At 41.9% G+C, this 13,677-nt stretch overlaps 1 protein-coding gene across 11 annotated transcripts in view; it reads left to right on the top strand.

Moving 5' to 3' along the window:
- The window catches only part of MYO1D (myosin ID), a 361,374-nt gene that overhangs the window by 128,625 nt on the left and 219,072 nt on the right, over nucleotides 1-13,677 (top strand). For 10 of the 11 annotated variants that reach the window (XM_055577237.1, XM_055577238.1, XM_055577236.1 and 7 more), the window contains exons 11-13: nucleotides 493-663; nucleotides 4,985-5,055; nucleotides 11,872-11,946. In XM_055577237.1, coding sequence (XP_055433212.1) covers nucleotides 493-663; nucleotides 4,985-5,055; nucleotides 11,872-11,946 — 317 coding nt within the window. Of the gene's footprint in view, nucleotides 1-492; nucleotides 664-4,984; nucleotides 5,056-11,441; nucleotides 11,578-11,871; nucleotides 11,947-13,677 lie in introns of those variants that run through there. The other variant, XM_055577247.1, reaches the window with a different exon arrangement.

Genomic DNA, 13,677 nt, shown 5'->3' with positions numbered 1-13,677 from the left:
GTTCCCTGACCAGGGATTGAACCAGGGCCATGGCAGTGAAAAGTGCCAAATCCTAACCACTAGACCACCAGGGAACTCCCAAGACAAAATGTTTTAGGATACAAAATCAATAAATGCATCTTTTAAAAAACCTCTGTTAAAACATATACTCATTTTAGCATTGAAGGTTTTAGTCGCTCAGTCATGTCCCATTCTTTGTGACCCCATGAACTGTAGCCTGCCAGGCTCCTCTGTCCATGGGATTCTCCTGGCAAGAATACTGGAGTGGGTTGCCATTTCCTTCTCCAGGGGATCTTCCCAACCCAGGAATCGAACCCAGGTCTCCTGCATTGCAGGCAGATTCTTTACCATCTGAGCCACCAGCGAAGCCTCATTAATTGTGATTTATGTATTTGACATCAGAGTAACTTGAACTCCTGATGCGCGTGGAGGCGTTGGCGTTGCACCTGGTCCCCGTCCCGTTTGTAACTGGCTCTCTGCTGTGTCCTCCAGATTGATTACTTCAACAATCAGATCATCGTGGACCTGGTGGAGCAGCAGCACAAGGGGATCATTGCCATCCTGGACGACGCCTGCATGAACGTCGGCAAAGTCACTGATGAGATGTTCCTAGAAGCGCTCAACAGTAAACTGGGCAAACACGGCCATTTTTCCAGCCGCAAGGTACCGTGTGTAATGAGCACATCCTCTCATTTGGATCTGTACGATTTTCCTCATTGTTTGACAGAATCAAAGGAATTTTTATGTTGGGGTACAAGAATGTCCACACGAGTATGAAAGGCCATACACATCCCTGAAATGATGTATTGCTGTGGATAAATTCTGCCTCTCTGGTTTACTGGAATGATGATGTTGTTGTTCAGTCACATCCAACTCTTTACGACCCAATGGACTGCAGCATGCCAGGCTTCCCTGTCCTTCACCATCTCCCGGAGCTTGCTCAGACTCATGTCCATCGAGTCAGTGATGCCATCCAACCATCTCATCTTCTGTCATCCCCTTCTCCTGCTTTCAGTCTTTCCCAGCATCAGGGTCTTTTCTAATGAGTTGGCTCTTCGCATCAGGTGGCCAAAGTATTGGAGCTTCAGCATCAGTCCTTTCAATGAATATTCAGGGTTGATTTCCTTTAGGATCAACTGATTTGATCTCCTTGTTGTCCAAGAGACTCTCAAGAGTCTTCTTCAGCACCACAGTTCAAAAGCATTAATTCTTTGGTGCTCAGCCTTCTTTATGGGATGATGTGATTGATAAAAATCATAATGTCCAGGAGAGGGCGCTCTAGACTACTCAATTTGCTAGAAATAGGAAAAATGAACACAATTCTTTAGAAAGCATGATGTCATTTATAACCAATAGGTACAGAGACCTTGTTCATGTGCTAGAATTTTGCCCCTGCATCCAATAATTATGGCACTGAAAGTAGCTTTTGTCCATGACTTTTTACTGTAATCCTCAGTTATAAAAATACAGTGTGTGTGCTCTGCTATAGTTCTTCAGACTATATGACTTTCTTGAAAACGAGAAATTCTAGCTGAAATTCTCATGTTACAAGGAAACTCATTCCTTAAATAAATGGGTGACCTTTTTAACTCCCTATTTTTCACATTCTAAAAATGTTACAAACAGATCATATTTCTATGATAACTGGTGGTAGTTGTAGTTATCAGACCTTTGTGCTGGGCCTTGCGTATGGTATGTTTGCCATGATATTTGTCCAAGGAGAGACACACCATCATCCCCGGGTGTTCCCTATAAATACAGGCTTGTCCAGCAACCACAAGCTGAAGGAGAAACAGGCCCTGTGCTGCTTCGCTTCCATGAAGAAAGGGGCAAACGTTTCTGCTCCTCCATAATTCCATGTAAATCTATGACACAGTGCTGTTTTTTAGTATGAATAAATCTATATTCTAACTTTGTCCCATTTGACATTATGTAATCAGAACAGTAAGATTCCACAGTTAACTAGAGAAAGCACAAATCGTCAAGAAATAGATTACTGGCTGATATTTATTTTAGACCAGTTTATTTCCAAAACATTCTCCTTGGTCTATTACTGAAGACTAATGTGTAGCCTGCTCTAAGTTGGCTTTCAGATACTATGATCTTATTAATTTTTACTTTTGGCCGCACTGCATGGCATGTGGAATCTAGTTCCCCGACCAGGTATTGAACCTGTACCCCCTGCATTGGAAACACGGAGTCTTAACCTCTGGACCACCAGGAAAGTCCTTATAGTCTGATCTTTGACATTAGGGTTCCAGCTAGAGTTATTCCTCCAGTCATTTCCTGTTTATAACACAAATACTGAATAAGTGCCTCTCGTTTTCCAGGTACAATCCTGACGGCTGGGGACAGAACAGTAAGCAAAGTTAGAAGCCACATGAATTATTTAGAGTGATACTTTTAAAGATGGTAAAGTGACAGAGGCAAATGTCCCATCTCTGAGGGGCTGAGTAAAAATGTCCTTTATAATCGTAATTCAGACTTTGGAGATTCGCCTTGTATTATGTCTACCAGATGGTAGACAATCCTTGTTTATCAAATTGAACTGGATTGGTCACGATCATACCAAATAAATCTTAGGAAATGAATTCTGAACTAAAACAGGCAACTCTCCATATGATTAGATAAACAACTATGATTCTCACATGAGAAATTGCTTCATTTTGTTATGTTTCACCTTGGCCATTTATGTACCTGAATGTATCAACCAAATATTTAAAGTAGAAGCTGTTCATGCAGTACTTATAAGCAGTAACTACTGACTTGGTAGGCTAAGTAGTAATTTATCTGTGAAGATGGAAATTTTCTTTTCTTTTTTTTTAATGTGGGAGCCCAGGTTTTCCCAACTCTCAGACCAGGTGGCTCCTTTCTCCCTCAGCAGCAGCATCTCTCAGACAAGTCTTGAGATGGAAATTTTTTGTGTGTTCTTTTCTGGGATTTTTGCCTAATGAAGGAAAGGAATGAAATAACCAAGCTGTCAGGATATTTTCATCACTGTGAACCTTTCTGTTAAATAAATGCTATTATCCTGTATGTCACAGCAGGTATTTTAATTCATTATTGGTTACTAATGATTAACTACTTTTATTGGCAGGTTAAAGAAGAGGTTTCTGGCTTGTGTTTATTTAGGGGCTAAACTGTTTGTCATGTATTAAAATTATCATGCAGAGGCAGACAGATGATCCAATAAACTATAAAATTACTGTTAAAAGTATTGTTAACATGTAAAGTTGAATGATAAATAGGCTTTATTTTTTTTTAAAGTAAAGAAAAATCTAAAAAGTTCTATGTTTAGATCAGTTAAGAATTTGCAGTATCTAAATGTAAGAATATTCAATTAGTATAGATGTCTCTTGAGTCTTTTTCCTTTGGGAGTTTTATAAGTAGAAGGGTTTTGTAAAAGTGGTTGATAAGAGAAAGGGAAGGAGAGAGGAATTAAATATTTCAGAGACCCCTCTGAATGTTAGATGCTTTGTTCTCCATAGTTGGTTTAACCTCTAGAACAACTCTGCAATAAGTGATTACTGAAGGAAAGAAAGCATATAGATGGTAGAGATAAGACCCCAACCTCAGAAGTCTGACTCTAACTTCCTGTAATTATTAATTTGAATTAATAGACTAATTATTCCCTTAACAGTCTACATCCACAGAGAACCCACCATCCTGGTTGGGGTTATTTGTTATCTAACATGACAAGCCAAGTGATGTTTCTACATAACCATACTCAATGCTTACGGATTCTTTTTTTTTTTTTTTAATTTTTTTTAATGTTGACCATTTTTAAAGTCTTTATATTGCTTCTGTTTTATGTTTTGCCTTTTTTTTTTTTTTTTGGCTATGAGGCACTGTGGAATCTTAGCTCCCCAACCAGAGAGTAAACCCACATCTCCTGCACTGGAAAGTGCTCCCCAACCAGAGATCAAACCCACATCTCCTGCATTGGAAGTGAAGTCTTAACCACTGGACTGCCAGGGAGTCCCAATAGTTATGGATTCTTAAACATCCGCTTTTGAACCTAAAGGATATCAAGTGATCCTTTATAGGGTGGTCAAAGAATCTACGTGCTTCTGTAATAATGAAATTGCAGAAACTTACAGAGATCCAGGGCTCTATAAAAACTGCCTTCTCAGAGACATCCTCTTCAGTAAGAAACAGCTACAGAAGGTTGATCTTCTGTGAAGTGGTAGACCTGGAGTCCCAGCTTAGTGGAAGATGGGTGAGCCAGGCTGATGTATACATAGCAGAGTACAGACATGGCATTTGGTCCCAAGAACTCTTCCCAGAGCTACCGCTTACCAGCTACAGGACCTTGGGCCAGTTACCTAACCTGTCTGAGGCTTAGTTTTCATGTATGTAAAAGAGAATCCATAATCCTTAGTTTAAATATCAGTTGTGAGTATTGAATGAGATATCCATGCATAGAAGATGGCAAATCCTCAAAATGGTCTTCTTTAAGTGGGACATGGAGGAGAGAGAGGCTCTATCAGTCAAGGTTGGCTGGGCTGTGTTAACAGTGGAGATTTAAGTGTCATAGACAGCAGAAGTCTATTTCTCTCCCAGGGTCCCAGACTTCTCCCATCTTCAGGCTCTTCCATCCCCTCAGGACCATCCTTCTCTGCATCCGACTAGTGGGAGTTGAGAAGAAAGTACAGAGGACAGTCACCCACTTCTTGCCAGCTTTGACCTTGAAGAGCCTTATCCCCTCACACTCACCTTCCATTGTCCAGAGCCTGGTCACCTGGCCATTCCCAGTCACCAAGGTGGCCAGGAAATGCAGTCTGGCTCTGTGCACTTCAGGGGAAAAAGTTCTCAATCTTTACCACATTTGCCAAATTAAATAAACCCCCACATACTGGGACTTCGTTCATAATGATATCATGATTTGTGACATGATTATCCTCTCCTATTAAGTTGGAATATATTTTTAGAAAAGTGAAAATGTCTGTTTTCAAGATCATCTCCTTCCTTCTTGATTTCTTAGCTCTGCGCCTCGGACAAAATCCTGGAGTTTGATCGAGATTTTCGAATTCGACATTATGCAGGGGACGTGGTGTGAGTATCTCACTCTGGTGCCTGACGTGGTGGTTTGCATGCAGCCTCACTGCAGAAGATGCAATGAAGGGAAATAGAAATTATTTTCCTATTTGTTTGCATTTTCCAGCCATTTCTGATGCCAATATATTTTAATTTCTTCACTTAAAACATTGGCATAGCTTCATTCATTCCTTGCTTTTCAAACATTTGTTAAAGACACATCATGTGTGGCTATCCACAGTTTCTGGCATAGTTGACATTTGGTCAGCATCAACTGATGGTTAAATAAACCATGGAAGTATGTTAGGAATTGGGATAGAAAGATGAGTAACATGGACTATGCCCTGATGATGCTAACAGCTTAGTGGAGGATACAGGCAGATACATGATAAGTCATTATAATGAAGAATGGAAAGGATTAAACTGGAGAAACACAAGGCATTCTGGTAACACTGCTGTTTGTTGTTTAGTCGCTAAGTCTTTGCCACTCCATAGACTGTAGCCCGCCAGCCTCCTCTGTCCATGGGATTTCCCAGGCAAGAATACTGAGGTGGGTTGTCATTTCCTTCTCCAGGAGATCTTCCTGACCCAGGGATTGAACCCACATCTCCTGCATTGGCAGGTGGGTTCTTTACCACCGAGCCACCAGGGAAGCCCTGTGGGAACACTGAGGAGGAATAATTAACCCAGAGTGAGGAGGGTAGCCAAGCCTTGAAGGAAGTGATATTCCAGATGAGTCTAGAAAGTAAAAGAGGCTTAGCTGGAAGACAGAATTAGGAAGAGAAGGAGATGAGAGGGCATTCCGAGCAGAGAGACAGCAGGCATACAGGCCCAGAAGTGAGAGTCATCACTATACATGAAGAGCTACTGGTAGTTGGGTAACTATATGAGCAAAAACCAGTTTTCCCATATGATTTTTCACATAGTATTCAAAAAAGTAAAATTCTCACAAGCTACATTTTCTGGCTACAGTATGATAAAAGGAGAAAATGGTAAGAAAATAAAACTAAAAACATATAACTTCCTTAGTCTTTTAGTTTCCTAGGGTTTCTATAACAAATGACCACAAATTGGTGGCTTAAAACAATAGAAATGTTTTCTTTCATGGCTGTTCCTGACCCAGGGATCGAACCCAGGTCTCTTGCATTGCAGACAGATTCTTTACCATCTGAGCCATCAGGGACACCCCATTCTGGAGGCCACAAGTTCGAAATCTAGGTGCTGGCAGGGCCACACTCTGGATGCTTTAGAGGAAGATTGTTTCTTGCTTTCTTCAGCATCTGGTGGCCACCTGCTTTCCTTGGCTTGTGGCTGTATCACTCCAGTCTCAGCCTCCATCGTCACATTGCCACCTCCTCTTTGGGGTGTCTGTATTAAATCTCCCTCTGTTTCTGTTTTAAAACTACACTTGTGAATGCATCTAAGGCCCACCTGAATAACACGGGATGAATTTCTTCTCCCAGGATCCTCAATGTAATCACATCTTTTACCATACAAGGTAATATTCACAGTTTCCAGGGAATTTGACAAGGCTTCTCTGATGGCTCAAATGGTAAAGAATCTACCTGTCTCCAACGCAGGAGACCTGGGTTCGATCCCTGCATTGGGAAGATTCCCCTGGAGGAGGGCATGGCAGCCCACTCAGAATTCTTGCCTGGAGAATCCCCATGGACAGAGGACCCTGGCAGGCTGCAGTCCATAGGTTCACAAAGAGTCGGACATGACTGAGTGGTTAAGCACAGCACAGCACATCTTTCAGGGGAGGCATTTTTCAGTCTGCTACATTAGCATGCTTTGTCAACCCACACTGCTTATTATCTGGTTTTTGTTTCAAGTCCCCTCTTTTCTTTTCTCCTTATTTTTGATGTTGGGAATTCTATTCACATAACCCATTACAGGCAGAGATTAAACAACAAAAAATGGAAATGATCATCTCTATAAATGCCAAAGAGGCATTTGAAGAAACTTTAATACCTGTTCCTGATTTAAATTATAACTGTAGAATCATCCTCAATGGTGAAAAATTGAAAGCATTTCCCCTAAAGTCAGGAACAAGACAAGGGTGCCCACTCTCACCACTACTATTCAACATAGTTTTGGAAGTTTTGGCCACAGCAATCAGAGCAGAAAAAGAAATAATAGGAATCCAGATTGGGAAAGAAGTAAAACTTTCAATATTTGCAGATGACATGATTCTCTACAGAGAAAACCCCAAAGACTCCACCAGAAAATTACTAGAGCTAATCAATGAATATAGTAAAGTTGCAGGATATAAAATCAACACACAGAAATCCCTTGCATTCCTATACACTAACAATGAGAAAACAGAGAAATTAAGGAAACAATTCCATTCACCATTGCAATGAAAAGAATAAAATACTTAGGAATATATCTACCTAAAGAAACAAAAGACCTATATATAGAAAACTATAAAACACTGGTGAAAGAAATCAAAGAGGACACAAATAGATGGAGAAATATACCGTGTTCATGGGTCAAAAGAATCAATATAGTGAAAATGAGTATACTACCCAAAGCAATCTATAGATTCAATGCAATCCCTATCAAGCTACCAACGGTATTTTTCAGAGAACTAGAACAAATAATTTCACAATTTGTATGAAATACAAAAAACCTCGAATAGCCAAAGCAATCTTGAGAAAGAAGAATGGAACTGGAGCAATCAACCTGCCTGACTTCAGTCTCTACTACAAAGCCACAGTCATCAAGACAGTATGCTACTGGCACAACGACAGAAATATAGATCAATGGCACAAAATAGAAAGCCCAGAGATAAATCCATGTGCCTATGGACACCTTATCTTTGACAAAGGAGGCAAGAATATACAGTGGAGAAAAGACAATCTCTTTTAACAAGTAGTGCTGGGAAAACTAGTCAACCACTTGTAAAAGAATGAAATTAGAACACTTTCTAACACCATATACAAAAATAAACTCAAAATGGATTAAAGATCTAAATGTAAGACCAGAAACTCCTAGAGGAAAACATAGGCAAAACACTCTCCAACATAAATCACAGCAGGATCCTCTATGACCCACCTCCCAGAATATTGGAAAATAAAAGCAAAAATAAATGGGACCTAATTAAACGTAAAAGCTTCTGCACAACAAAGGAAACTATAAGAAGGTGAAAAGACAGCCTTTGGAATGGGAGAAAATAATAACAAGTGAAGCAATGAACAAAGAATTAATCTCAAAAATATACAAGCAACTCCTGCAGCTCAATTCCAGGAAAATAAATGACCCAATCAAAAAGTGGGCCAAAGAACTAACAGACATTTGGAGACATTTCTCCAAAGAAACAGACATTTCTCCAAAGAAGACATACAGATGGCTAACAAACACATGAAAAGATGCTCAACATCACTCATTATCAGAGAAATGCAAATCAAAACCACAATGAGGTACCATTTCATGCCAGTCAGAATGGCTGCGATCCAAAAGTCTACAAGCAATAAATGCTGGAGAGGGTGTGGAGAAAAGGGAACCCTCTTACACTGTTGGTGGGAATGCAAACTAGTACAGCCACTATGGAGAACAGTGTGGAGATTCCTTAAAAAACTGGAAATAGAACTGCCGTATGACCCAGCAACCCCACTGCTGGGCATACACACCGAGGAAACCAGAATTGAAAGAGACACTTGTACCCCAATGTTCATCGCAGCACTGTTTATCATAGCCGGGACATGGAAGCAACCTAGATGTCCATCAGCAGATGAATGGATAAGAAAGCTGTGGTACATATACACAGTGGAGTATTACTCAGCCATTAAAAAGAATGCATTTGAGTCAGTTCTAATAAGGTGGATGAAACTGGAACCTATTTTACAGAGTGAAGTAAGCCAGAAAGAAAAACACCAATACAGTATACTAACACATATATATGGAATTTAGAAAGATGGTAACAATAACCCTGTATGTGAGACAGCAAAAGAGACACAGATGTAAAGAACAGTCTTATGGACTCTGTGGGAGAGGGCGAGGGCAGGATGATATGGGAGAATGGATTGAAACATGTAAATTATCACATGTGAAATGAATCACCAGTCCAGGTTCAATGCATGAGACAGGGTGCTCAGAGCTGGTGCACTGGGATGACCCAGAGGGATGGGATGGGGAGGGAGGTGGGAGGGGGCTTCAGGATGGGGAACACATATACACCTGTAGCGGATTCATGTCAATGTATGGCAAAACCAATACAATATTGTAAAGTTAAAAAATTAATTAATTAAAGAAAACTAGAATTGTAAAATAATATGGCTCAAAATCATCACCCCCATCTGCCAAACGCCATTCGCGCCAGGATGGCACAGTTTTCTACTTTTTCTGGTGCTGTTTCCAGAGTCCAGTATCCTGAAGAGGGAAGACCCAGTGATATACAGATGCCCGCCTCCGATCACTTGGGCCACACTCACCGGGTGCCCTCTTACAGCTTGGGTCCGCATAACTGCAGGGCTGGACTTAGAGGCCAGGTGGGGCAGCCACTGTTTCACAGATGGAGACATTTATGCAGAGTGTGTGCCATTCTTTCCCGGCATCAGACAGCAAGCTTGCCGAATAGCTGAGACAATACCTAGGTGTCCAGACTCCCCGTCCAGAGAGCTAGCCAGCCCCACAGAGGAATACGTGATGCCGCCGATTCCCCTTCTGTCTCTCCTTAAGCCTTTCAACCCTTTTCTAGGTTTTTACTGGGTGTCTTCTGTGTGCCCAATACTTTATAAAGTATGGTCCCTGCCCATAAAGAGCTTTTCATGTAAGATGCATATGTACATGTGTGGGTTTGTGTGTGTAATAACACACAGTATTAACACACACATGTGTGTGTATATATATATTTATATATTTTATATATATATTTATATTTATATATATGCTGTGCTTAGTTGCTTAGTCATGTCCGACTCTTTGCAACCTCATGGACTGTAGCCCACCAGGTTCCTCTGTCCATGGGAATTCTCCAGGCAAGAATACTTGAGTGGGTTGCCATGCCCTCCTCCAGGGGATTTTCCCAACCCAGGGATCCAACCTAGGGATCAAACCCAGGTTTCCCGTGTTGCAGGCAGATTCTTTTCCATCTGAGCCACCGGGGAAGCCCAAGAATACTGGGGTGGGTAGCCTATCCCTTCTCCACAGAATCTTCCCAACCCAGGAATCAAACGGGTCTCCTGCATAGAAGGTGGATTCTTTACCAGCTGAGCAAGCAGGGCAGCCCCATGTAGATGTATATGCATACACACATTTGTATATATATATATTGATACAACAAAAGATGGTTGAAAATAATTTCCATATGAGTAATAACATGTGTTTTCAGAATAAGCAAATACCTTTAACTGTGTGTGATAAACCCAGATAGGCAGATGCTGATCATTAGGTGCTAGGAATTATTTTTCTAGGAAAAAGTGGGAAGGATGCTAGAAAGATTCAGGAACTATCACCTTAGCCTATTTGACTGGAGTGTATCCTTTTGGTGGCTTAGAGAAGTAGAAACACCTAGAAAAGTAGATTGAGATCAAATCACAATGAGTCTAAAAGGTCAGAATAAGGACTTTGAATTGTAAGGGTCTGATGATATATTAAGAGTCAGGTGACTTTAAGGGTTCAGTCAAAAGCGACTTGAAGGTAGTAGGAAGAAGACCAAGGTTGGAGGAGGCAGGGAAATTATTTTGGACCTGGTGGCCTAAAACTGTGCCCATGGGCAGCACGAAACTTTCTTGCAGAATGAAACATGAGCGGCTGGAACAATATAAGACTGGTGAGGCGTCAGAGTTAGAGATCGGAGAATCGTCTACAGCAAGGGTTCCCAACCTCTGGGGTCTAATGCCTGGTGATCTGAAGTGGAGCTGATGTAATAATAATAGAAATAGAGTGCACAATGAGTGTAATTCACTTGAATCATCCCAAAACCATCCCCTACCCTCACCCCAGTCCATGGAAAAATTGTCTTCCACAAAACCAGTCCCTGGTGCCAAAAAGATTGGGGACCGCTGGTCTACAGTGATGTGATTGTCCAGGAAGAAAATACAGTCAGGCGAGATAGGAGAGCTATAGGGAGCAGCCACCTCTTGAGTTACTATTTCCCTAACCTCTTAGCCTATCTTGATCACACAGAATCACCCTGTACTGTTGCCCGCTCCCCCATAATTTACTCCCTCTGGATCCATGCCAGTGACTGCAGCAGGGCAGCCCCTTGCCCACCAGCTGCAAGTTTAGCTTTGTGAGCTTACTCACATCCCACCCTCCACACCATGAACACTGACCTTTGCATTTCCTCCCAACAACTCCATGCATGTGCCTGCTTCCACGCCTTCGTTTAATGTTGCCCTGGATAATCTGCCTTCCTCTTTCTCTCCTGCTTATCCCAATCTTACCATCCTTTGCAGTTCTCCTTGGATCTTTTCTCCCACCCTGAACACAGTGAGCGAGCCTTAGGCAAGTCATCTCACCTCCCCACGGATGAGGCTCTTAGATCCTGTACGTGCCGTTTTGCTTTTATCTTAGGAATGTGGGATGGCACACACAGCTGTCTTTTTAAAAGTCAGCATCTCGAGGTAAGCCACAAACCAGTGGAGTGATGATCTTAGTCGTAGTGATGGCACTCATGTTTGCCCTCCTTTTGAGGGACAGAAACATCACCCTGTCTACAGAGTAGGTAAATTTGATATTCTTTAACTCAGAACTGGGTGGACAAGCTTTATACATGATTGATAGCATTATTTAACAGTAGAAAGGCTTGTAGACGTCTAGAAAAGCTTAGAAATGGCTCTTGCTTGGTGAATAATGTGTTTTCCGTGTTTCTTTTGTCTCAACTAGGTATTCTGTCGTCGGTTTTATTGACAAAAACAAAGACACTTTATTTCAAGATTTCAAGCGCCTCATGTATAACAGGTAGGATTAAAATTTTATTAATCTTTATATTTAGCTTGCTGACACATATGTTACATAATATGTATGCACATCATTATTTCTATGTGACAGTTTTAAGAGTTTTCTGGCAATTTGTATACTTCTGTTTGATCATATTTAGTGAGTGAAATCATCTGTTACTTTATGATGATAAAATCTGTAACCTTAGGGCAGGGATGGAGGAGCCTGTGTAGTCCATGGGGTTGCTAAGAGTCGGACACAACTGAACAACTTCACTTTCACTTTTCACTTTCATGCATTGGAGAAGGAAATGGCAACCCACTCCAGTGTTCTCGCCTGGAGAATCCCAGGGATGAGGGAGCCTGGTGGGCTGCCGTCTATGGGGTCGCACAGAGTCGGACACGACTGAAGTGTCTTAGCTTAGCTTAGCTTAGGGCAGGGACCCTGTTACTAATAACAGTGTTCCTCGATTTCCCTTGGGTTTCCTCAGTTTCTCTCTTTACTGTTGCCATTCTTCTTAGCAGTCCCCAAGCCAGGTCAGTGGTGATGGGAGGGTGTCAGGTAAGCTCTGGACCAGCCGAAAGCTTTACACACTCTGATTCCCACTACAGTGTCTTTGCCTCCAGCCGTGGGACCACCCTAATAACAGAGTGGCTCTCACATCAGTGGTGATCAGTGCAGAGTGGATAGAATCTTCTCACAACCCAAGAAAACGTGAAAAAGTCATGGAGAAATAAAACCAAGCAAAGGACAGCAAGTTCACATCTGGTACAGATACTTTGGAAAGAAGGCTCATGAAGAAGAGACGCTTCCTAGCCAGCTGCTTCTTTTGGTTAAAGTGTCATCGTTCATGTATTAAGTCAGCTCAGCCCACTGGCCAGTAGGTCATCAAAGATACATGGAGCACCTCTGAGCCACACATTCCCCTGTGCTCTTGGGGTTCAGCTGTTGAAAAAACTTGGACAAAGTCCCTGCCCTCCTGAAGTCTTTTATTCTAGTGGAGATGACAGTTAATGATAAAAGATGGAACTTTAAGCTAGTGTCGAGTGCTATGAAGAAAAACAAAGTTAGGTGAGAGATTGCGGGTATAGACCAAGAAGGGCCATGGAGGTGTTACAGGTAGTGTGGTAGGAAAAGGCTCCTTAAAAGAAGGGTCATTTGAACTGAGCCCAGAGTGAATTGTGGGTGCAAACCATGAGTATGGGGGACAGCATTCAAAGAGAGAGAGAGACTAGCTCACCAAGATGCTAAGGTGGAAACAAGCATGGATGTGTTGACTGCAGGAAGGTCAGTATGGCTAAAATCAGTGAGGGGAGGGGAGAACAATCAGGAACGACTGCATAGAGGTCCACAGGCCCAGCTCATAAAGAGTCCATGAGCCAGGTACAATGGGAAGCCATTGGAATGGATGATATGATATCTGTTCTAAAGAAATCACTGGAACCGCTGTGTAAAACCCAGATTGTGAAGGGCGGGAGTAAACCTGGGGAGACCAGATAGGAGGCTGGTTTAGTGATCCAGGCTGAGACGTGGATGGTGGTGACAGAAATGGAAAATGGTCCACGTGAGTGATATTTTGAAAGTAGAACAAAGATTTGCTGATGGATAGAATGTGTGATGGGAAAAAAAAAAACAGAAGTCAAAGACGAGGGGGACAGGATGCCTGGTTGTGGGAAAGACAGAGGAGGTGCTCATTTTGGGGGGAAATAAAGAGTACCGCTTCGAATATGTTTTGTGGGAGGTGTGTCCTGG

The sequence above is a fragment of the Bubalus kerabau genome, chromosome 4 (assembly GCF_029407905.1).
Source record: "Bubalus kerabau isolate K-KA32 ecotype Philippines breed swamp buffalo chromosome 4, PCC_UOA_SB_1v2, whole genome shotgun sequence".
Classification (NCBI taxonomy): Eukaryota; Metazoa; Chordata; class Mammalia; order Artiodactyla; family Bovidae; genus Bubalus; species Bubalus kerabau.
The sequence above is the reverse complement of the archived record's forward strand: the minus strand, read 5'-3'. Positions and strand labels throughout refer to the sequence as shown.